A 26,600-nucleotide genomic window follows, 5' to 3' on the forward strand; every position below is an offset into this window, starting at 1 on the left:
AATTACCTAGAATAACATAAAAAATTATACAAAGTGACTTATTTCCATTAGGGTCAGTCGTAATAAAGACAGTTTACGAAGGCGTAAATTCAGTCAAAAATATTAGCGTAGTTTAAATTTGATTTTGAATTAAACTGCCTATGTGGTTATTTACAATAGGCAAAATTATAGTATTTTTCCAGAATATTTGGTATTACTCCGCTGTAGATAAAATACTTTGATATTTAACTTTTTGTAAATAAGTGAGTTTAAGTGCAGGTTTACATTAATAATAATAATAATAATAATAATAATAATAATAATAATAATAATAATAATACTATAAGTACATGTACAAGGTATATAGGCTCAAAAACAATGTTAAACCAAATGTATACTGTGTATATAATAGCTAAATAAAAAAATATATAAAGTACACCCCCAGAAAACGGCTCACATTAAGGTGACCTTTTAAATGTAACAACAGTAGCGAGGTTACTAGAAGCCTGAAGAACAGTGTGTTTTGAGGGGTTGTTACTACAATAAGCTTCATATACTCCTTTTATTAAGGAATTTTCTGGTTCCATTAGCTATGGTGAATGTGTTAAAGGGAATCCTCATTAAATGGTAAGTATATAATGGCAGTTAAGAAACTGTCATGATAAAGATTGGTCAGTGTTGTGATTTTGTTTTGGTTTCATAAAAATGGGTTAATATAAGAAGTACTGTAATTTGTATAATTAAATGTTATGTAAAGTCAATAAACATGGTCAGTATTTAATTTATTAAGTAAATTCTATATTCAGTGGGTTAACCAGTGTAGCTAATTTTGCGCAAATGGAATAAATAGTTACACAAATAACCCGCACATTTATTTATTTATTTATTTATTTATTTAGTAATTTGAGCATACATACAGAGGTACAAAAAAATACAGGTAAGAGCAGCATGCCAAAGCCACTTATATGCATAGCATTACGGGCTGGCTTAAAATTAACTTAAGATTAACTAAGCAATGATGAAATCAGTGATAAAACATTATTGTAAACAGATAACTATAAAACACAAATGAGTATTACAAAGACAGGTCATATGGTTGCATGCATTGCTGTACATTCAGTAGAATGGAGTATTCTGTTAGATTGGGTTTTAGGTTTAACATATATGTGATATAATTGTGAGAAACATTTAAGATATACAATTTATAAGGTTCAGTTATTCAGTATTTATTTGGTTTTGGGTGAGTGTGATCTTTGAGAAGAGACTTGAATTTATAAACAGGTAGTGTTTCTTTTATATTTACAGGTAATGAATTCCAGATTTTAGGGCCTTTTATGTGCATTGAGTTTTTGCATAGTGTGAGATGGACACGAGGAACATCAAAGAGTGATCTGTGCCTTGTGTTATGGTCATGTGTTCTGTTGAGGTTGGCAAGGAGATGTTTGAGGGGAGGGTTAATATCAGAGTTAAGTGTTCTATGTATGTAATAGGTGCAGTAATAAGTATGGATGTTTTGTATGGCGAGTAGGTTTAGTGTATTGAATATTGGTGGAGTGTGCTGCCTGTAGTGAGAATTTGTTATTCTAACTGCAGCCTTTTGTTGGGTAATTAGTGGTCTGAGATGGTTAATTGTTGTTGAACCCCATGCACAAATTCCATAGGTGAGATAGGGGTAAATAAGAGAGTGATATAGGGCCAGGAGGGCTGACTGTGGAGCATAGTACAGTATCTTCGATAGTATGCCTACAGTCTTGGAAATTTTCTTAGAAATTTGTTGTATATGTGTATGAAATTTGAGTCTATTATCAAGGTGGATTCCTAAGAATTTTCCCTCTGTTAGCTTTGTGATAGGTGATCCGTTTATCATTATGTTAAGAGGGACATCTGTAGCTCTGTTACCAAACTGAATGAGGTAGGTTTTGTCAATGTTTAGTGTAAGTTTGTTAGTCCTCATTTATAAAAGAGAGAAGCTTACGACGACGTTTCGGTTCGACTTGGACCATTGACAGTCACACTAACCAGAGGTGAATAAATAGTTATTTTTTTGTAGCTTATTGTAACCCAATCTAACAGTCTATTTATCTCCTGGTCTAGGTCATATTACAAATTTACCAGTTAAAACATAGCATTTTATTATTTTCCCAAAATATAACTATTGTACAACCTACTTTATACTGGAGAATTTACATATTCTCGTGAATATGTATGTAGTTTATTCACGGGTCCCACTGCAGCAACATTGCTTTTTAAGCTAAATGGTTTGAAAATTATTTAGCTGTTAATAAATATTGGTCAATATTTTTGTACAAATTAATATTTGGGAAGATTAGTAAAAATGGTACATTTATTATAGTACGCAGCAAGTCTGAGCCAGTCAGCACTTATGTATGTATAATATTCACAATGACAGTTGTCCTGGCATGTCTTAATCTTTAACTGATCCTTACAATGAACACTTAGTATGGAGTCATGTCACGCACCTACCCAAATATGAACAAAGGTACGCCAATACTGATAGTGGAGTAAGGTTAAGTTAGGTTGGGTTAGGTAGGTTTCATTATTTTTTTTTTTTTGCCGCTTGCACAACAAAATATCTTAACTGCAGAATTAACTTAATATTGTGCAGTTTAAACTATAATAGCCAAAATCTGTTGAGAAGCAGTCATGTACCTCAATCTGTAAAGAAATAGATACATTGTACTTTATAATGCAGTGATAGTGTTTGGCGTGCAGCCGAAAGTGCCTAAGTTGAGCCCTGGACAAGGCAATACATACAGGCAGGCAAGACATGGCAGGTTTCCTAATACCTGCTGTCTGTATCACCTAGCAGTAAATAGAAACCTTTGAGTTTGTAGACTTACAATTGCATCCTGGGGAACGTCCTGAAAAGAACTCGATGGTAATAAATTACATTGCTGGGATTCCTTGAGTTGTGATAACCAGATTACAGGTTTTTCCCTTCAATGAGACTATGCAGGAGTGTGTTCAGCTCATCTACAACTGTTACCAAACCATTGCTTTCCTTTATCTTTCCTAAATCTAAATTTTTCCAACTTGAACTCATTGATGTGATTCCTGTCTTGGTTAGATATTTTTAGTACATTATTCATAGCCCCTATTTTTATTAATATCTTCCAGTTATACATCTCGAGTCTTTCTTTCAACGCACCAGCCATATCCCACTGAGGTGGGGTGGCCCAAAAAGACAAACGAAAGTTTCTCCTTTTAAATTTAGTAATATATACAGAAGAAGGGGTTACTAGCCCCTTGCTCCCAGCATTTTAGTCGCCTCTTACGATACGCATGGCTTACGGAGGAAGAATTCTGTTCCACTTCCCCATAGAAATCTCAAGTCATGTCCCTCCTAATTTCTACACCTTTCCATACAGTGCAGATTCAGTGCCCTCATTCTGTCCTTGTAAGAAAGATTCCAGTACAGTGGACTCGCGAGTTTTGTGATTAATCCGTTCCAGAGTCTGCCAAAAATCGGAATTCACGAATCTCAAAACCATTTTCCCCACAAGAAATAATGTAAATCTAATTAATCTGTTCCAGGCACCCAAAAGTATTAACAAAAATTATTATTTTTTATAGATTAAATATAGATTTACATACAGAAAAGAGTGAGAAATCAAGTATAAAGCAATAATAACATCACTCTTCCCTTTAATGAAGACTCTTGATGCATGGAAGACAGGAGGAGGGGGAGAGATGGAGAAGTCACTGGACCCCTGTCATACAAAAAAACTGTCCAGAGAGCTCTTGCAGCTCTACCTCTACCACCATCACTACCACCCTCTACCACCATCACAACCACTACCACCCTCTACCACCACCACTTTTGTATTTTTCTTCAAACTTTTTCTTTAATTCTATCGTGTTTCTCACCTTTACTAAAGGGCTGGCCTAGAAGCTTTCTTTGTGCCCATGGTGGCTTATTTAGCAGCTGCAAGCACAAAACAGAATGGATTATTATGAAATGTATCATATGAACACGTGAGGTGATGGTCACTCACCCAGAAGGAATGCCACACTGACTCCCTGAATGGTGTGTGGAAGCCTCTGTGTACACGCGGCTGCTAGGAGGCCTCTCGGACGTGTTCCGTACCACTGACAAATTGCGAGGCAAATCACGAAACATGAGGCTATAATATGACGAAAAAAGTTGCCGAAAGTCGAAATTCACGAAGCACAAGGCTCAAGAAACTTGGGGGTCCACTGTTCATGGGATCAACTTTGTGATCCTTCTCTGTATGTGTTCCAGCTCACTTTATATATCCTTACCAAGGATATATAAAGTTGATATATAACCCAAGGACTCCTATAATTTATACATTTTGATATGAAGCCACTAATTCTGTTAGCTCTATTATGAATACTTATGCCTATTGTCTTTGCTTTAGATTACTTCTAGCTGGAACTCTTAAATCTTTTTTGCATTCAGAGTAATTGAGATCTACATTATTCAGTTTATAAGTGCCAGGGATATTCTCTTTTACCCAGTCTTAGAACCTTACATTTGTCTACATTAAACTGCATCTGCCACTTCTCCGACTACTACATGAACCTATCCAGATCTTCCTGTAGCACTCTAGTTTTCTCATCAGAATTAATCTGATGACCTATTTGTGTCATCAGCAAATTTCCTATGTCACTGTTGATTCCTACATCTATTTTGTTTGTGTACAAGCACCAGATGAGCCTGGCCCATGGCCGGACTCCAAGAGTAGTGAAACTCTAAACTCTTCATAGGTATATATTGTGAACAACAAAGAGCCCAACACTGACCCCTCTGGAACACTGCTTGTGATGCATCCCTACTGATTTCTCTCCATTATGCAACTCTCTGTTGCCTATCTGTCAACCATGTCTCAATCCAGGAAAAAAAATTCCACCTATTCTGTGTGCCTCCATCTTCCTCAACAGGCCTTTTTAAAGTCCATATGCACAATATCATTCACACCACGGTCCATTACCTCAAATAACTCGGTGAAAAAGTTAATAAATTTGTGAGGCAGGAATGCACCTCAGTAAAACCATGCTGAGATTCATTGATCAATATTCCTTTCAAGGTGGCTTCAGATAGCTTCAGCAATTATTGATTCCATCAATTTTCCAACAATGTAGGTCAGGCTAATTGGTCTGTATTTGAAAGCTAACGACCTATCTCCTGCTTTATAGATAGTTATTACATTTGTCATTTTCCACTTATCTGGTACTACACCGGTTTGTAGTGGTATGTTGAAAAGACTAGCTCAGTTAGATTTAAGCAAATGTTAGCCCTTTCAGTGGTCGTCATGTAGAACTACGCCATGGTCCCTCACAAGTGAGCTCAGCTCACTCAGATAAGCTGCAAGCAGTAAATTTTGGCCTAGATGTGAGAAAATAGGTCTGTGCAGAGTGTGTGGATGTACAGTAAAAAAAAATCCTGCCCCCATGCTGTACGTGATGGGAAAAGCAAAACTGACCATGTGTTTGGTTTAAAATAGTGACTGAGAAGGTTTTGTGAAGGTTTTTATGGTGTTATTGGCTGTTTCTTGGTGTCCAATGATAGAATGGAATATATACAGTAGAGAATCCTTTATACAAAATTCCAAAATCAGAAAACATTCAAAATTCAAAAGTTTTTAGTGTTAACTTGACACACCACAAATGGATCATTCATCGTGAGACATGGTGGAGCAGCAGCAATTACTCGCTGATTACCGCATGTTTTGTGCTCTGTGGTTTGAAGATATTGTTGAAAATGCCTATGGGTAATATTGAAAATAAAAAGAGGAACTGTTTGTTTATATCACAGAAAGTCAAATTGTTGGAAAAACTTTACAGCAGTATAAGTGTGAAGCATCTGACTGAGGAGTTTGGCATTGGAACAACTGCTGTCTACAACCTGAAGGAACAGGACAGATTGTCGAAGTTTTTTGCTGAGAGTGATGAAAAGAAGTTAATGAAAAATAGAAAAACATTTCATAGTAGGAAAAATGAAGACCTTGATCATGTATTGATGGAGTGGATTCATCAGTGTTAAAATGAGCGTGTGCCAGTTAACAGAATGCCGATTGTGAAATAAGCAAAAATCGAACATGAAGTACTGAATATTGAAGGTAACTGTGAATATTCAGCAGGCTGGTTACAAAAATTTAAGAATAGGCACGGCATTGTTTCAAGATTATTAGTGATAGAGAATCTGTTCATCATGAAGCAGCAGAGAAATTTATTGGCGTGTTTATCAAGATTTTGCTGATGAAAGTTTAGCAGAAAAAATCTAGTGCTGATGAGACATCGCTGTTCTGACATTATTGTCCCAGAAAAACATTGATGACAAGAGAGTTCCTACAGGAGTTAAGGATGCCAAGAATAGATTAACTGCTGGGATGTGCCAGTGCAGTAGGCACATATACAGTAAGTGTAAACTTGCTCTGGTAAGCAAAAGTCTGTGTCCTCGCTGTTTAAATGTGTGAATACCTTAGTCAGTCAGTCATGCTAACAAAAGGACATGGATCACCAGGGACATCTTTTCTGACTGGTTTCACAAATACGTATACAAATATTCCAAAATCCGAAACACTTCCAGTCCCAAGCATTTCGGATAAGGGATTCTCAACTCTCAACTGTACTACTGAAATAAAGATGATTTTAGATAGTTTCAGGACTGGAAGTAGCTTGAGATTGGGCTCAAAATGGCAGAAATATTTGATTTTTGCTGATTTTCCTTGAGGATGAGTAAGACCTCACTACCCCCCCCCCCCATCTCTTTTTATGGGTTTTTAATAGGTCTGATTCAATTATTGGGATGCCTTAAATCATGACCAGTCATTCCTGGTTATATTTTATTATCTGAGAAACAGAGTAAATCTATTTTTGTGAGAGTATAAATTAAAATGGAAAAGGAGAGGCCTGGGAACATGATTAACCCTTTCAGAGTCCGTCCCGTAGATCTACGGCTTCACGTTGTCCAAACCGTAGATCTATGCCAAAATTCTAGCGCCGTCAAATTTAGCGCAAAAACGCTCATAGGCCTACATGTGAGAGAACGGGTCTGCGTGGTGGGTGTGCGCCATAAACAAAAAATCTAGGCGCCCGCATAGCATTGTGGGAACGCCGGCTCAGTTACCCTTGTTCACCATGCCTCGTCGCAAGTCAGCTCTCACTCCCCGGAAAATTGGGACTCTCCTCTTCCTATCTGATAGTTCTGACACTGATGGAAGTGGAAATGAAGACGAATTCTACGGCTTTGATCAGTTAGTGACCGAAAAGAATGACCAGGATATCGATAATAGTGCAGAAAACCCTGACGATCCTCAACCTTCTACCTCTGGTGTGGGCACTCGTGACTCACGGTCGGTTGTTCCTCATCGCAAGAGAAAACTAATATTTTCGCGTGGCCAGGCCTCTGACTTCAGTAATGATGATGATAGTGACGTGGACTGTGATTTTATTGCGCTCGACGATCATTCGAGTAGTGATAGTGAGGAATCATATTCACCAGTGAAGCGTCGGTATGTTCGCCGCCACATGCGCTCGGATAGTGTACCCTATGCTGTGCCCAGGGGACGGAGTACATCCCGGAGTACATCCCGTGGCCCAACACCAGTTTTAGGTAGTGATAGTGAGGATGATGTGGCTACACTTGGCATGGATAGACCACAGGCATCAGTGGATGGTGTTAGTGGTGATGGTAGTGGCACCGCCATGCGTGACTCACCAGGCCACGCTGGGACCCATGCTGCTGACTCGTCAGTTCAAGGACAAAGCGAAGCGCTAGCCACCAGCCCACCACAACCACAACCACCCGCACAACCAGCCTATGATGTCCAGTATCCACCAGCAAACCGTATGTGGGATTGGCAGCAAAATCCCAATTTTGTTCCCAAGCCTCACCACTTTGATGACTCTCAAAGTGGAATTCTACCTACTTGTCCCCTTGGAACCACGGCCAATGAACTGGAATTCTTTGAATTATTCTTTGACCAGCCATTGATGGAAATTATTGTCAGGGAAAGTAATAAGTATTTTGAGTACACCATGGCAAATACGATCTTATCACCACAGTCAAGACTACACAGGTGGAAAGAGACGACTGTTGCAGAAATGTATTTGCTTTTTGCAACAATAATGCTTATGCCTCACGTCTATAAGCATAATATAAAAGCATACTGGTCCACAGATCGGCTAATTTCTACCCCGGTCTTCAGTGAAATCATACCAGTGAACAGGTTTATCTTACTCTTACGTATGTTGCACTTCTCTGACAAAACCAGGCCTGACAGAAGTGACAGGTTATACAAGATTAGAAATGTTTTCATGTATCTCAAACAAAAGTTCAGCATATACTTTTATCCATTCAAGAATCTTGTAATTGACGAGTCTTTGATTTTGTTCAAAGGTAGACTGTCATTCAAGCAGTATATACCGAGCACTGTCACAATCACAGAGTACTGTTTGTACTCTGTGATTGTGACAGTGGCCTGGTGTTGGATATTGTTGTATACACGGGTAGTAAAACATTGAAAGATACCAAGATGTTATTGGGTATCTCAGGTGACGTAGTGAGAAACATGATGGCACCTTATCTTGGTAAGGGGCATACATTATATACCGATAACTGGTACACAAGTGATTTCATGCGAGTGAACAAGACAGATGTGTGTGGCACAGTGCGTTCTAATCGTAAACATATGCCCAGGCTCAACGCAGGTGCTCGTGGTGATGACGTGCAGGTGTTTACTGCCAATGACATCATGGCATTACGGTGGCATGACAAACGAGATGTCACATTGTTGACAACCATTCACCGTAATGAAATGCAAGACAGTGGCAAAGTTGATCGAGTGACTAATGAACGTATGTATTCGAAAACCAGTGACAGTGATTAATTATACACAAAACATGCGCTTGGTTGACAAATGTGACATGCAGATTGGTTTTGTTGGCTGTGTTCGTAAGAGTTACAAGTGGTACATGAAACTTTTCTTCCATCTCATGGACATTTCAATGCTCAATGCATATAATATGTACCAAATAAAGACTGGCAACAGACCACCGTATGGTGAATTTTGTTTGTCTGTTGTCAGACAACTCATAATGAAGTACCAGGTAAGAACACCTGCTATACAACACGGTCCTCGAATTCCTCAGGATATACCCAAGCGTTTGAGGAGGGAAGGTGATCATTTCATAATACAACTTCCTTTAACTCAGAAGAAATTTGCTCAGAAGAGATGCATCGTCTGTGCACAAACAAAACGACGGCAACAAAGACGCAAAGACACTCGGTTTATGTGTGAGGAATGTAAGGTGCCTCTGTGCATGGTGCCTTGTTTCAAGGAGTTCCACAAGCTCCAGCAGTTCTAAAACCATGTCCAGTGATTGTAAATATGTAAATATATGATAGAACATTAGTATTATACAAGATTTGTGCATGTTTATTGTAATAAACAACAGTGGTGAACAATAATATGATAATAACTTTAGTGCAGTTATTGTGTTCAATACAGTGAGTTTATATATATACATTATATACAGTATTGGTCTCTCAGGCCCCAAATGTTAGTAGGAATAGAAAAAAATTGGAAAAGAAAAGAAAAAACAATAAAAACCGCAAAATAATGTAATGCGCGTATGTGGAATTCGTCGATGTTGCCGCCACCACATCATTTTTGACAAACTTCTTGGCACTGTATCTCGGTAAGTACTGATCAGAATTTTTTTTTTTTGTCTTATTACCTTCACAAAAATATGCTCTTTAATTCTGTAAGAAAAAATACTTTTTTTTTTTTTTTTTTTTTTTTTTTTTTTTTTTTTTTTTTTTTTTTTTTTTTCAAAATTTCTTGGACACTGGAGCACCACTTCAGATTTTGGCCTTGGACCCTGAAGGGGTTAATGAACAGAGGAAATGTTTTAGTGCCAGGAATGTTTACATTGTTTTTTGCACTATTTTTAAGTTATTAAAATAGGCCAAATTACCAACTTTTGTGCACTTTATAAGGCAATTGTAATACTCGAATGGGCGGTTTCTTGTGCTTAGTTGATAGAAGGCATACTAGCATTTAAAATAGCTCGACCTACCAGGGTTATACAGTGCTGCAGAGTAGGAATTGATGCAGGATCTAAGGATAAGGATGGAGATGACAATAAAGGTAAAGTTAGGAGGGGGTCTGTGAGGAGTGCTAAAGGAAAGATCATCAAAGTTTGTGTAATAAATCAGTTGCTGTCAAAAAGGGAGTTTGTCAAAGGTGGGTCCGTCAGCAAGGAGGGAAAATAAAGTAAGGGCGTTAGTGGTGATGCCGTCGGAAGAAGATTCTGCGTGTTTGTTGATAAACAGGACAGTCCAATAGAATATGGGAAATTGAAACAGGAACTAGACAATTCTCACAAAGTGGAACAGAATGCCTTTCCATGAGATACCCATAGCTAGGAAAAGGACTTAAAACAGAACTCATAGTGGGAAAAATTGCTGAAGTGTGTATTGCATCCAGACTACTAACTTTGTGCCCTCATAATTCTAAGTTTTTCATCAAATTTCATACTTTTGGTGTCATTACCTTCAGAAAAAGATTCTCTGCCATTTAAGGAGATTTTTTTTTTTTTTTCATTTTTTTAAGTAAACACTGGGAGCAATATTAATTTTGGGATCTGGACAGTGAAAGGATTAAGTATGTTGTATATGTATCATGTTGTACTAAAATGAAGTACAGTACTGTACAATCATATATTATAAGGCTAGCATTTTCTTTGCAGTGATCCTGTTATGAAGCAATTTCTTCTGCATCTTGATGAGACTATGAAGCTTGGATCAAAATTTGTGTTGGTAGACTTGGATGAGTGCCACCTTTTTGTACAGCCAGAGGTGTATAACAGTTTAAAGGTAAATCTGTCATAGTACAGTAGTTTGTGGTGTGGTTCTCGCACCTTAAAAAACACAGATAAGTTAGAAGAGCTACAAAATGGTTACAAGAGTTAAAATATACAAGCTATGGTGAAAGTACTGATCTTGCCCATTCTGGCCAGTGTGAGGGGAAAAGGGCAGAGAGAGAGAGAGAGAGAGAGAGAGAATGATAACCATATGTAAGGTCATAAAAGGACATGAAAGATTAGATAAGGGATTTTTTCATACCTGCAACAGGGATAATAAGGAACCATAGTTGTAAATTGAGACAAAAGCTGGGATTGAAGGGATACTAGAGAATTTATCTTGACAGTGTGGTAGATCAGTGGTACGAATTACAAGAGAATGCATACGGTAAGTGCTTCAACCACTCAAAATTTAAAAAATACATGAGCAAATTATTGAAGATAGGACACCACGAGCACAGCTTGGCTCCTGTAGCTACAAATATGTAATTATTGGCTCTTAATACATCAGGTCTCATAAGGAGAATGGTTTCATTCACTTGCAACAGAGATGTATGATAAGTCTAATTATTTGTTTTATACTTTTAACCCTTTGAGGGTCCGTCCCGTAGATCTACGGCTTTACGTTCAGGGTCCAAACCGTAGATCTACGTCATGAGCTCGGCTCACTCTGATAAACTGTGAGTGGTACATTTGGGCCTAGATATGAGAGAATACATCTATGTGGTATGTGTGCACCACATAAAACAGATCCTGCAGCACGCTGTGTATAATGAGAAAAAAACTGAGATCATGATTTTTCGATTAAAACAGCGACTTTGCAGTGTTCTTTCGTATGTTTTTTATAGTTCTGTTTGCGATTTCTTGGTCTCATTTGATAGAATAGAAGACATATTACAGAAATAGAGATGATTTTGATTGGTTTTAGCACTGGAAATGGCTTGAAACTGAGCTCTAAAGTAGCAGAAATGTTAAATTTTTGCCGATATTCAAGAGTAAACAAACGACCTCACACGTCTAATACACGCCAGCTGGTGGGTCTAATATGCATTCACAAATATGGTGATGATATTTATACAATTATTACAGTATTCCATAACAGTAAATCTTCTATTTTTTGGTGTGAATAAAAATTCATTATGTGAATAAAAAATCAAAATGGAATTTATTTGTAAAGCCTCAAAATGTAACTAATGAACAGAGGAAATGTTAGTTTAGTTCCAGGAATACCTACATTGTTTATTCTGGACCCTATTTTGAAATTGGAATATTTTGAACTTTGTGTTAAATTGGCCAAATTAACAATTTCCGAACACTTTAATTTGTAGTTGAAACAGTTGACTTGGCAATTTCTTGTGCTCAATCGATAGAATAGAAGTAATACTAGTGAAATAGCTAAGAATTTGGTTGACTGGAATAATGTAATTGGCCTAAAATAGGAGTCAGTCAGCAAAATCGCCGATTCGTAAATATCGCTGACACATCAAAATTCGCGAGAGCATAATTTCGTCAATTTTCCATCAAATTTCGTACTTTTTGTTTTATTACCTTCACAAAAAGATTCTCTACCATTTCATTAGAAAAAAATAACAAATTTTTTTTTTTTTTTTTTAAATTCTTGGACACTGGGGCACCACTTCAGATTTGGGCCTTGGACCCTGAAGGAGTTAACCTAAGTGTACCCACACGTTGCTAGACTATTAGAGGGAAAGAGATATCTGTTAAAGCCAGTTGTTCATTAAATCCAAAATGATAATACAGTACAGTGCATGTATCTTTCTTTGATCGCAACAGTAACTGACTAAATATGGTAATCCAAAAATAAATTTATGCTGCTGACTGCAAAAGTAAAGGATAATTTTGTATTTAATGGAATTTGTTAAATCTGGAATTGTCCATAAAAAAAAGGAAATTTTAGTTTAAATAAAAAATGAATTAAATGTCAAATATGTCAAATGGAACTTGCCTATCCAGATTTCAACCAGCATTTATACTAGTGTACTTGCCTCCACAGTATTTCTTCCCCACCTCAAAAAAGTGTATGCGCTTTGTTATTATCTCTTCATAATCACTGCTATCTACCACAATCACTACCACCCTCTATCACCATCACAATCACTACCACCCTCTATCACCATCACAATCACTACCACCATCACAGTCACTACCACTCTCTACCACCATCACAGTCACTACCACTCTCTACCACCATCACAATCACTACCACTCTACCACCATCACAGTCACTGCCACCCTCTACCACCATGATATCACAATCACTACCACCCTCTACCACTATCACAACCATTACCACCCTCTACCACCATGATATCACAACCACTACCACCCTCTACCACCACCACAACCACTACCACCCTCTACCACCACCACAACCACTACCACCACCACAACCACTACCACCCTCTACCACCATCACAACCACTACCACCCTCTACCACCATCACAACCACTACCACCCTCTACCACCATCACAGCCACCCTCTACCACCATCACAGCCACCCTCTACCACCATCACAGCCACCCTCTACCACCATCACAGCCACCCTCTACCACCATCACAGCCACCCTCTACCACCATCACAGCCACCCTCTACCACCATCACAGCCACCCTCTACCACCATCACAGCCACCCTCTACCACCATCACAGCCACCCTCTACCACCATCACAGCCACCCTCTACCACCATCACAACCACACACTTCCACCATCACAACCACACTCTTCCACCATCACCCTCTACCGCCACCATCACGACCACCCTCTACCACCACCCTCTACCACCACCACCATCACCACCACCATCACCACCACCATCACTACCACTATTCTGTCACCACCACCACCATCACTACCACCCTTCTATCATCACCACCATCACTACCACCCTTCTATCATCACCACCATCACTACCACCCTTCTATCATCACCACCATCACTACCACCCTTCTATCACCACCATCACTACCACCCTCTACCACCCTCTACTACCATCACTACCACCCTCTACCATCACTACCACCCTCTACTACCATCACTACCACCCTCTACTACCATCACTACCACCCTCTACTACCATCACTACCACCCTCTACTACCATCACTACCACCCTCTACTACCATCACTACCACCCTCTACTACCATCACTACCACCCTCTACTACCATCACTACCACCCTCTACTACCATCACTACCACTCTCAACTACCATCACTACCACCCTCTACCACCATCACTACCACCATCACTGCCACCCTCTACCACCATCACCACCACCTCACTACCACCCTCTACCGATGAGAAACAAAGCCAGACTGACTCAGAACGTGGGATGCTTTGTGTGGGTTTGGGCAGACACGTTCGGTATGGCGGACCACTGTCGACTCAACAAAAACTGAGGTGGTGAACGAAAACTGGGACAAAATTTTAACGAAAAAAGTCGACGAAAACCAGGGCAAACGAAAACAGAAGTTTCACTGTACAGTATTCATAGCTTATGTTTGTTGGGTTTATATAAACCACCAATATACATCATTGTATACTGTACATGGATTGTGTGGAGATTAAAGTGGGAATGCAAAGGTGGGAATATGTATATTCCACCACCAGATGCCAGCATGTCTTAGGTTGTCCAAGTAGTTTCACTGGATGAAAATGAAATGAAATGAAAATGTTTATTTCCTTGCAAAGTTTCCGATGTGTGGTTTACATATTATAAAATATTAATTACAAAGAAGGCCACTAGCATGCCTAGGCATTTCAGGCAGATTAATCCTAATTCTTACTCTATATTGACACAGGTTATAGAGCAGTACATTTTAATATACAGTGGACCCCGAGTTTTGTGATTAATCCGTTCCAGAGAGCCTGCCGAAAGTCAAAATTGCCGAATGGCGAAACCATTTTCCCCATAAGAAATAATGGATATAAAATTAATCCGTTCCAGACACCCAAAAATATTAATTTTTTTTTTTTTTTTTCCAAATAAAGATTTACATACTGAAAACAATGAGAAATCAAGTACATGCACATAAAAAATAATATTACACTTGCCTTTACTGAAGACTTCTGAGTGGATGGAAGACGGGAGGAGGGGATAGGAGGAAGGTATACACTATTGTTTGGAAGGAGAATCTCCTTCCATTAGGACTTCAGGTATGAAGTCCTTATCTGGGGTTACTTCCCTTCTTTGTTTTTTTAGACACTGGCACTGGGAACAATTTGAGTCACTGAAACCCTGTCGCACAAAATATCTGTCCAGAGAGCTCTGTTTCTGGCGTTTCTTTAAGATTTGTCTGAAGTGGGACACCACACTGTCATTGTACATGTTGCCAATACGACCTGCAACAGCTTCGTTAGGGTGAAGTTCATCCACAAATGTTTGCACTTCAGTCCACTTTGCACAAATGTCCTTTATCTTTGAAGAAGGCACCTTCCTCCATCTCTCTTCCTCCTCCTCTACAGCAGTTTCCTGAGCTGTGATCTCTTGCTGTTGCAGAAGAAGCTCTTGCAGCTCTGCAGTGGTTAGCTCTTCCCTGTGGTCCTCCACGAACTCTTCCACATCCTCATCACTCACCTCCAACCCCAGGGACATCCCCAATGGCACAGTAGATTCCACAACTGGCATAGGCTCCTTAGGGTCAGCCCCAAACCCTTCAAAATCCCTCTCTTCTACACATTCCGGCCACAATTTTCTCCAAGCAGAGTTCAAAGTCCTGGAAGTCACTCCCTCCCAAGACTTACCTATAAAGTTTATGCAATGGAGGATATTTAAGTGATCTTTCTAGAACTCTCTTAGGGTCAATTCTGTGTCTGAGGTCACTTCAAAGCACTTTTGAAACTGCTTTTGTGTAGAGTTTTTTTGAAGTTTGAAATGACCTGCTGGTCCATGGGCTGGAGGAGAAGAGTTGTATTAGGGGGCAAGAACTTCACCGTGATAAAACTAAACTCTTCCACTATTTGCTCTTCCAAGTCTGGAGGATGAGCAGGAGCATTGTCCATTACCAGGAGGCACTTGAGTGGCAATTTATTTTCCAGGAGGTATTTCTTCATACTGGGGTCAAACACTTCATTAAACCAGTCTAGGAAAATATTCCTTGTGACCCATGCCTTACTGTTAGCCTTCCACATCACACACAAATTACTCTTGGCAACACTGTTTTTGATAAATTAGACACATGTGCAACTCTTGGGTATCTTTATTGAGGAAACGTTTCGCCACACAGTGGCTTCATCAGTCCATACAAAGGAGAATCTTGAAGAACAGGAGGAGAATGAGGTAATCAGTCCCTCAACCTTGAGGGACTATTCAAGATTGATGGACTGACCACATTGACTCAAGGTTGAGGGACTGATTACCTCATTCTCCTCCTGTTCTTCAAGATTCTCCTTTGTATGGACTGATGAAGCCACTGTGTGGCGAAACGTTTCCTCAATAAAGATACCCAAGAGTTGCACATGTGTCTAATTTATCAACATGTCGGTTCTCTGAACCATTCATCTACAAACACTGTTTTTCTTGAACACACTGGGATTTTCAGAGTTATACACCAGTAAAGGCTTCACTTTAAAATCCCCACTAGCCTTACTACAAAACATGAGAGTAAGCCTATCCTTCATAGGCTTGTGTCCTGGGGGTGCCGTTTCCTCCTGCGTGTTGTAGGTCCTCTCTGGCATTTTCTTCTAAAAGAGGCCTGTTTTGTCACACTTAAACACTTGTTGGGGTTTGAATTCTCCAGTGTCTACGCACTCCTTAAACTCCTGTACAAACTTCTCAGCTGCAATTTTGTCAGAAATGGCAGCCTCACCATGCCTTATCACACTGTGAATGCCACTACACTTCTTAAGTCTCTCAAACCAACCTTTGCTGGCCTTAAAATCACAAGCACCATCACTTGTTGCAGGCATTTTCTTTACGAGATCGTCGTGCAACTGCCTTGCCTTTTCACATATCGACTGCGTAACACTATCTCCTGCTAACTGTTTTTCGGTAATCCACACCAACAATAACCTCTCCACTTCTTCGAGGATTTGTGATCTCCTTTTTGTCAGCATATCTACCCCTTTTGCAACAACAGCACACTTTATTTCCTTTCCTTTCGCCATGATCGAAGTGTTGGTTGAATGGGGTTTGCCATACAACCTGGCAAGCTCTGTAACATGCACTCCACTCATAAGAACATAAGAAAGGAGGAACACTGCAGGAGGCCTGTTGGCCCATACTAGGCAGGTCCTTTACAATTCATCCCACTAACAAAACATTTGCCCAACCCAATTTTCAATGCCACCCAAGAAATAAGCTCTGATGTGAAAGTCCCACTCAAATCCAACCCCTCCCACTCATGTACTTATCCAACCTAAATTTGAAACTACCCAAAGTCCCAGCCTCAATAACCCAACTAGGTAGACTGTTCCACTCATCAACTACCCTATTTCCAAACCAATACTTTCCTATGTCCTTTCTAAATCTAAACTTATCTAATTTAAATCCATTACTGCGGGTTCTCTCTTGGAGAGACATCCTCAAGACCTTATTAATATCCCCTTTATTAATACCTATCTTCCACTTGTACACTTCGATCAGGTCTCCCCTCATTCTTCGTCTAACAAGTGAATGTAACTTAAGAGTCTTCAATCTTTCTTCATAAGGAAGATTTCTAATGCTATGTATTAATTTAGTCATCCTACGCTTAATGTTTTCTAACGAATTTATGTCCATTCTGTAATATGGAGACCAGAACTGAGCTGCATAATCTAGGTGAGGCCTTACTAATGATGTATAAAGCTGCAATATGACCTCTGGACTTCTGTTGCTTACACTTCTTGATATAAATCCCAGTAATCTATTTGCCTTATTACGTATGCTTAGGCATTGCTGTCTTGGTTTAAGGTTGCTGCTCACCATAACCCCCAAGTCCTTTTCGCAATCTGTATGGCTAAGTTCTACATCATTTAACTTATAAGTACTAGGGTTATGGGCACTCCCAAGCTTCAGAACCTTGCATTTATCTACATTGAACTGCATCTGCCACTTTTCTGACCAAGAATAGAGTTTGTTTAAATCCTCCTGAAGTTCCATAACATCTACATTTGAATCAATTATCCTACCTATCTTTGTGTCATCGGCGAATTTGCTCATATCACTAGTACAGTAGACCCCCGGTTAACGATATTTTTTCACTCCAGAAGTATGTTCAGGTGCCAGTACTGACCGAATTTGTTCCCATAAGAAATATTGTGAAGTAGATTAGTCCATTTCAGACCCCCAAACATACACATACAAACGCACTTACATAAATACACTTACATAATTGGTCACATTTGGAGGTAATCGTTATGCGGGGGTCCACTGTAATTCCCTCAAGATCATTGATATATATTATAAACAACAACGGGCCCAAGACTGATCTCTGTGGAACGCCACTTGTTACAGATCCCCACTCGGATTTAACCCCATTTATGGACACTCTCTGCTTCCTGTCAGTGAGCCATGACTCGATCCACGAGAGCACTTTTCCCCCAATGCCATGAGCTGCCACTTTCTTTAACAGTCTATGGTGCGGAACTCTATCAAAAGCCTTACTAAAATCTAAGTAAATAATCTCAAATTCTTTATCGTGGTCAACAGCCTCAAAAGCTTTACTGAAGAAAGTTAATAAATTAGTTAGACAAGACCGGCCTCTTGTGAATCCATGCTGAGTATCATTAATCAAGCTATGCTTATCGAGATGGCTTCGCGTATTTTTCAATGATTTCCTTCTTGAATTCGATCGTGTTCCTCACTTTCTTTACCAAAGGGCTTGCACTAGCTTTCCTTGGGCCCATGGTGACTTATTTAGCAGTTGCAATCACAAAAAACAATGGATTATTATGTATGAACCCGTGGGGTGATGGTCACGTGTTGGTAAACAATGGCACACTGAGCGTGAATGGCATGGGAGACTGGCTTTGTGTGCGCGGTGACAGGCGGACGGGTACCGGACGGTCGCCGAATCACGAACCACGAGGCCAAATTTTGCCGAAAAAACTTGCCAAAAGTCTGATTTCACAAAAATTGATGCAGCCAAAACTCGAGGGTCCACCGTACACTGTTGCATACTGATATAAAAGTTAGGTAATTGAAGTGATTAACATTAATTACTCTGATAATAGTGAGGTACTACAAAACATATATCAATATTACAATTAGTTAATTTAGTAATGGGAATGATTTTATTTTAGCACAATACACCGTTTCTGTAAAAGCTCCGATATTGGGAGAGTATTTCAGGCAAATGTAGGACTAACATAAAATTTATTAGGAATTTTGTTTACAGTCATTTGGGTGAGTGTTAGTGTAAAAAGGGGGTGAATCACAGACAACGAGAGGTCTATTTTGTATGGATGTATTCATGATACAAAAAGAGAAAAGGTGGTTTTCACATTAGTTAGCTGATGGTGGGGTGTGTCAAGGAGATAAGATGTTTTTTAACGGTAGTTTTGAAAACGGTGGTCGAGTCTGCGGGGCTAGAGTTTTCGGACAGGGAGCTCCAGATTTTAGTCCCTTTTATGTACATTGAGTTTTTGTGGAGATTTAGCTGGACATGAGAAATGTCTTTTAGATTTTTGTGTCTGGTATTGTGTCTATTGGTCCTGTTGCAACTATCAAGAAAGTGTTGTAGTTCAGGGTTAATATTAGAATTTATGGTTCTGTAAATGTAGGTTGAACAGTAGTAGGTGTGAATGTTTTGTACAGTGACTAAAGTGAAAAAAGTGGTGGGCTATTTAACCCTTTCAGGCTTATGCACCAGGGTTTTTCATGTACTAGTATGCCTAAATTCTAGCGCCCTCAAATCTAGTGAGAGAAAGCTGGTAGGCCTACATAGGAAAGAATGGGTCTGTGGTCAGTGTGCACAGTATAAAAAAAATCCTGCAGCACACAGTGTGTAATGAGAAAAAAAAACTTTGACCGTGTTTTTGGATTAAAACAGCGACTTTGCACTGTATTTTCGTATGGTATTTATTGTTGTATTCTAGATTTCCTGGTCTCATTTTATAGAATGGAAGACATACTACAGAAATTGTGATGATTTTGACTGGTTTTAGAATGAAAAGTACCTTGAAATTGAGCTCAAAGTAGCAGAAATGTTCGATTTTTACCAAAGTTCAAGAGTAAACAAATCATGATAAGCGTACAATACACGTCAACTGGTGAGTCTAATGTTCTTTCACAAGTGTGCTGATATTATTTATACCATTTCTACACTAATGCAGTAGTCTGCATAACAGTAAATATTCTTTTTTTTTTTTTTTTTTTTTTTTTTTTTGTGAGAAGAAAAATTCAAAGTGGGGAGCAAAAGAATGTAAGAGGGGTGTGGGGACATGACTAATGAACAGAGGAAATGTTATTTTAGTGCCAGGAATGTCTCTCTTGTTTATTCTGGACCCTATTCGGAAATTGGCATCTTTTGAAATTTGTGTGAAATTGGCAAAATTGCTAAATTCTGACCACTTTATTGGATAGTTGAAATTGGTAAATGGGTGGTTTCTTGTACTTATTCGATAGAAAAAATGGAGTTCTAGCAAAATAGTTATGATTTTTGTCGACTAGTACACTGGAATAGGCCGAAAATAGGGCTCAAAGTGGGCAAAATCGCCAATGCATAAACGTCGTCAAGACTGCTAACTTCGCGAGAGCATAATTCCGTAAGCTTTCCATCAAATTTCATACTTTTGGTGTCATTATGATCGGGAAAAGATTCTTTATCTTTTCATAAGAAAAAATAATTTTTTTTTTCTTGAAAATTTGGCGACCCTGAGAACAAGTCTCGGAGAGGGCCTGGCGACCCTGAAAGGGTTAAGAAGTTTGTAACTTTTACACAAATAAAACCCAGCGTGGAAAATTTTTATTATTAAATGTTTTAGTAATGAAGCACATGAGATTGTCAGCCAAAAGCATTCATCTTAGTCACTGTATTTAACATGATTTTATTTGTACCAGTTTTTCAAAAAGTAGCTCATACATTAAATAAGGGTCTACTATACAATACCCAGAATAAAATTATGGTAGTAGTGAATAAGAATAAGGTGGAGCATTGTGTAAATAATTGTTATATACAGTATTGTATTTTGTTCATTACTGGACTCGTGTGTAAGCTTGGAATGCCACTTCTACAAAGTTACATACATTCTTTACTGTAGCCAATCTTCCACTGTCCATACGCGTGTTTCTGGCTATATGCATATACTTGATGGCCACACAACATCCATTTAACATAAAACAGTTAACAGTAATAAATTTAAATAAGGAATAAATAAAATATATTTCACCATTTATAGAATATTTAAAAGTACAGTACAGTAGTAAAATATAATTAGCCTGTTAGCTAATGTTTTTCTAATGAGAATGTGCAACATAACTTATCCTGTAAGGTTTTAGCACAGTAACTGAAAAAATACTTCAACAAGGCATACTACTTTTTCCTAGTAATTTTTCTGCATTTCCTTTCAGAACCTTATTGACGAGCAATACGAAAAGGTGTATTACAATCAGAAGAGCAGTTTGGAGTAATACGTTAATTTATTATGACAACACGTGAGTCAGGTAAGGTACTTGCACACGAAAAAAGATATTTTGTCAGCTTACTTAAGGCATGTACTCTACCTAGTGTGCACAGAATAACATATTAACCCTTTGAGGGCCCAGGCCATAGATCTACGCCTTGTCCACAGGGTCCAAGCCGTGGATCTACGCCATGCTCAGCTCACTCAGATAAGCTGTGATCGGTAAATTTGGGCCTAGATATGAGAGAATGCACCTATGTGGTAAGTGTGCACCATATAAAGCAAATTCTGAAGCATGCAGTGCATACTGAGAAAAAAAAAATGACCGTGTTTTTGGATTAAAACAGCAACCTTGCAGTGTAATTTCATGTGGTTTTTATGGTTGTATTTGCAGTTTCTTGGTCTCATTTGATAGAATGGAAGATATATTACAGAAATAGATATTATTTTGATTGGTTTTAATACTGAAAATAGCTTTTAATTGAGTTTAAAGTAGCGGAAATGTTTGATTTTTCCGATTTTTCAAGAGTAAACAGATCACACCACGCATCCAATGCATGTCAGTTGGTGGGTCTAATATACGTTTACAAATGCACTGATATTGTTTATACAATTATTACAATATTGCATAAGAGTAATTCATCTATTTTTTGGTGTGAATAAAAATTCTTTAAGTAAACAAAAAATTAAAATGGAATTCATCTGTAAAGCCTGGAAACATAACTGATAAACAGAGAAAATGTTAGTTTAGTGCCAGGAATGTCTGCATTGTTTATTCTGAACCCTGTTTTGAAATTGGAATATTTTGAACTTTATGTGAAATTGACCAAATTACCAATTTCTGATCATTTTATTGGGTAGTTGAAATAGTTGATTGGGCAGTTTCTTGTGCTCAATTGATAAAATAGAAGTAATATTAACGAAATAGCTAAGAATTTAGTTGACTGGAACAATGTAATTGGCCTAAAATAGGAGTCAAAGTGGGCAAATATCGCTGACACAGTAAGATTAGTGATAGTGTAATTTCGTCAGTTTTCCACCAAATTTCATACTTTGTTTTATTATCATCAGAAAAAGATTCTCTACCATTTCATAAGAGAAAATAAAAAATTTTTTTTTTAAATTCTCAGACCCTTTGGACAATGTTTAGATCAACAGCTTGGACCCTCAAAGGTTTCACCACCTTGGACATTAGATATGTATTCCTAGGAAAGTACGGTATTTTTAACTCTAACTGTTTTGTCTGTAGATCTATGTCATTGATGCCAGTGTCACTCAGGGAGGTCTGTGCTTTGGGTACAGCTCCCTTAAATATGCTTAGATATGAGAGAACGAAACTGTGTGGTGAGTGTGCACAGTATAAAACAAAATCCTGCCCCATGCAGTGCATGATGTGTATTGTATAAAATAGCAGACGTAGAGGAAAAGTTGTTTTAATGTCTGGAATGCCTAGTGTTTATTTTGGACCCTGTTTTAAAAATTGAATTTTTTTTTAAATTTTGTAAAATTGGCCAAATTACTAACTTTTGTGCACATTGTAGGGTAGCTCTGATGGTTGAATGGACACTTTCTTGTTCTCAATCAATAGAAATAGTGAGGAAATTGACTGAATTGAGCATTAGAATTAGATTAAAATAAGACTCAGTGTCTGAAATTATGGCTGTTCAAACTGTGCCCAGACTACCAGCTTTGCACCTGCATAATTCTGTAAGTTTCGTTGATTTTTGCATTTTTGCCATAATTTCTTTCAGAAAAATATTTTCTTACTATTTCTTTGTCTTTTAAATCACAAGCTTATCAGCACTTTTAATTTCAGGAGGCTGACAGTGGAAGGGTTAAGGTTGTACACATGAATATACTTTTTCATCTTTGCTTTTAAACAGTATACGTATTTAGAATGCTTCATTGCATTGGCTTGAGAAGCTACAACACTTCTGTACATTCACTGAAACCTCAAGAGTCACATCTTGATTCCATGACAATCTTTTCAACACAACCCAGTCTCTCTTATAATTAAGTGCTTCTTTTTTTTGTACCGAAACTTATGTTAATCATCACATGAATTTCATTAGCCATTGTTTCTGCATTGTGTTTTCTCTTATGTTTTTACAGTTGATGTAAAAAAAAAAATAAATTATCATAACTAAGCACTAAACTCACAAGGATCATACAGCTCTGCAGTAAAAAAACTAAAATTCTCCACTTTCTTACTAAGTTATTTATTTTGCTTATTTTTTCATTACTAAAAACTACAAAATATTCTTGTCTTGGCTGTTTGGATCTGTTTTTAATTACCTGGTAGCAAGTCAATCAGCAGAACTTTGGAATAACAGCTTGATGTGTACTAGTAAATCATTTTTTTTTTCACGTGGTCCATTATTTTGTTTACCTTTAGGGACCTGGGACAGTACATTGTACTTCAGTAATACTCTAATACTTTCACTATTAAAATAAATACAGTAGGGCCCCGCTTTATGGCGTTTCACTTTACGACGTTCCGCTAATATGGACATTTCAAATTCTGACCAAACTCACTATATGGCTCCCCCACCTGACTTTCTAATACAGTCACTGCGCCCCACCCGGTTTGTTTACATTCTCTGTGAGCACCGCATCTCTCCATTATGTCTGGAAACTCCAAAATTTCAAGTGTTTATAAAAGTTATTTCATATTTTATGTACATGTACTCTGATAATTATACTTATGTACACCCGTGCCGAAATAAACTTACACACTGTGCTGGCGTGCAGGTACACATTAAAATCAGTAGGAGTCTCTTATGTCTCGAGACACCATATTAATAATAGTAATAATCACCGAGTCTCGTTAAATGTCGTAAATTACATTAATATGCACCTTTTCATTAATCTGTCTGACATTTTTTCAAAATTGTATAATAAACATGAAACTTAATATATAAACATGATAAATACACCCCGCAGTAGAATAAATTAACATAAATATGAGATGTAGTAGCCACACAACTTGTAGGAGTGACGGTAAGAATGTTTTCTCTAGTCCAACATCAGAGAAAATGTGCATACTATAATATTACTGGGGGTAACTGTAGAAAATTATTCTTTCGTATACCTTCACTCAGAGCATCATTTCTTTTAAAAATGGTATGTGCATTATTATTTATTTTCACTTAATCTTTTAAGGTCGACTGAAGGATGCCTCAGCAAGGCGTATTCTGGATGACAGTGCAAGAAGGCGGAGAGCACGCAAAGCTCTGGAGGCGCTGGAACAAGATAATTTTCATGATGATCCTCATGCTAATCTGGTTATGAGTAAGAAAGCGCCAAAATTTGAAGAATCTCTAGATGGGACTAGGCATAAAGATCGTAAAAGGAAAACTAGGAGCACCGAGTATTTCAAGCAAAGGTATGTGGGGCAAAGAGGTTACAGTAAAATGTTCAGCATGTAGATTGAGCAAATAGGGAGACAGTTGTATGACCTTATTCATTATCAGCATATTTATAGTATAAGATGTAAATTATGTTGTGGGGAACAGTACTGTAAGCTTAGGCATGAATGATGTAAGATGGTTGAAAGAAACATCTGGGGCCCTTCAGTAGCTAGAAGTTGTTACGAGTGACAAACCTGCAACTGATTTAGATTATTATGATCAAAAAGAAGTGCTAAATCTACAAGGGTCATACAGTGCAGCTGGACAGGGAAGGGTGCAGGGGCATAGGGTAGCAAGAGGGAGAGGAATTATTATTATTATTAAGCATGGAATGCAGCAAAGCAGGGGTAGAGGGTAGCAAGAGATTGAGGTAGAAAGGGCTGTGAAACTGATTTAGAAAATACTTTCATAGCCCAGCCTGAGATTATGCTTTCCTGAGGCCTAGCCATGAGGGTGTGACCCTTGGATGTTGACATGTTATCTGTGCTGATGACATCTTTATCCTTCATTATGCAGTACTGTATTTGTTAGTGTAGCTACCACCCAACTACTCATTCCACCCACTCATGTTACTTGACTAATCAAAAAATCTTTATCCTGTTAAGATAAAATAATGTTGGCTTCTTATGATTCCAATTGTGAAAGTAGAATTGCCTGTTACATCACGCTGTACACAGATCAGATACTGTGGTGAGAAGTGGAGACAGATGACACACTTGTACTACCATATCTGGGGAGTTTAACATTTCTTAAAAATGCACTTATTCCTACTTCTGTGCAAGTTTATAATTAGCAGTGTCTTGTTGCACATTATTGGTAGGTCCAGGGAGTGAAATTATGGTTCACATTTGTGAAGTAGCATAAAAATAGAAACTTTTTTTTTTCTCTCCAACAAGTCGGCCGTCTCCCACCGAGGCAGGGTGACCCAAAAAAGAAAAAATCCCCAAAAAGAAAATACTTTCATCATCATTCAACACTTTCACCACACTCACACATTATCACTGTTTTTGCATAGGTGCTCAGAATACAACAGTTTAGAAGCATACACATGTAAAGATACACAACATATCCCTCCAAACTGCCAATATAGAAACATGCTGCCAAAACTACTCATGCCATTTGCCAAGATGTATTAAATTCTTCAGGTTTAGGCTTACTAGGAATGTTCTCAAGATATTTTTTCACTTGATTATAAACAAATGCCCTCATTCAAGATATGCTTTAATAAATATTACAAGTATGTGCCATAGTAGCATTCAAATGTTCAAAATAAGAGTAGCAGCACAGTTCTGAGTGAAATGGCGATTTAGCACATGCCATTTTATAATACACGTCATGCAAGTCAATTTTTTGTTACAAAACTAGAGGGCTAAGTTTCAAATACTGTATGCTGACACAGTATATACATGTGGATTAGTTTTCTATGGATGTCCCCTATAATTTTTCCAGATTTCGAAAGAATTTTCCCATCCTGCTTGAAGAAGAACAAGCTCTTTATCCCGAAGGACCAAACTACCTTACAGTGCAAGCACCACCTTCCAAGCTACCTGAAAGGCACCTCTGTGCAGTTTGCGGTTTTCCTGCACCTTATACCTGTATTCCATGTGGTGCACGATACTGTTCCACAAAATGCCTTTCTACTCATGAAGATACACGATGTCTGAAGTGGACAGCATAAGTTTATTTTTTAAATAATCCTGCCTTATACATTAATTAAAAAATAATGAGGATGCATTACTAAATTTTAAAACTGGTCAGTTTAAAACTACATGCCAATATTACATTAAAAGAGTA

The 26,600-nt window shown here is 38.2% G+C and overlaps 1 protein-coding gene across 2 annotated transcripts; it reads left to right on the top strand.

Moving 5' to 3' along the window:
* The first annotated feature begins 449 nt into the window (after positions 1–449).
* Positions 450–26,600, top strand: LOC128695786 (zinc finger HIT domain-containing protein 1). Of its 2 annotated transcripts, none has more exons than XM_053786613.2 (4): positions 450–606; positions 21,344–21,436; positions 24,559–24,781; positions 26,256–26,600. In XM_053786613.2, exons 2-4 carry the CDS (start codon positions 21,418–21,420, stop codon positions 26,482–26,484), a joined length of 471 nt encoding a protein of 156 aa, XP_053642588.1. In that variant the 5' UTR covers positions 450–606; positions 21,344–21,417; the 3' UTR covers positions 26,485–26,600. The 2 variants fall into 2 exon arrangements, with proteins under 2 accessions (XP_053642588.1, XP_053642587.1); XM_053786612.1 differs by lacking the exon at positions 450–606 and adding an exon at positions 10,720–10,846.

This window comes from Cherax quadricarinatus, chromosome 41, assembly GCF_038502225.1.
Source record: "Cherax quadricarinatus isolate ZL_2023a chromosome 41, ASM3850222v1, whole genome shotgun sequence".
NCBI lineage: Eukaryota > Metazoa > Arthropoda > Malacostraca > Decapoda > Parastacidae > Cherax > Cherax quadricarinatus.

What these genes read in the sequence shown, in the direction of transcription:
- LOC128695786 (XM_053786613.2), top strand. An exon ending in ACCGAGTATTTCAAGCAAAG is followed by an intron (nt 24,782 to 26,255) that starts GTATGTGGGGCA and finishes TAATTTTTCCAG; the next exon opens with ATTTCGAAAGAATTTTCCCA.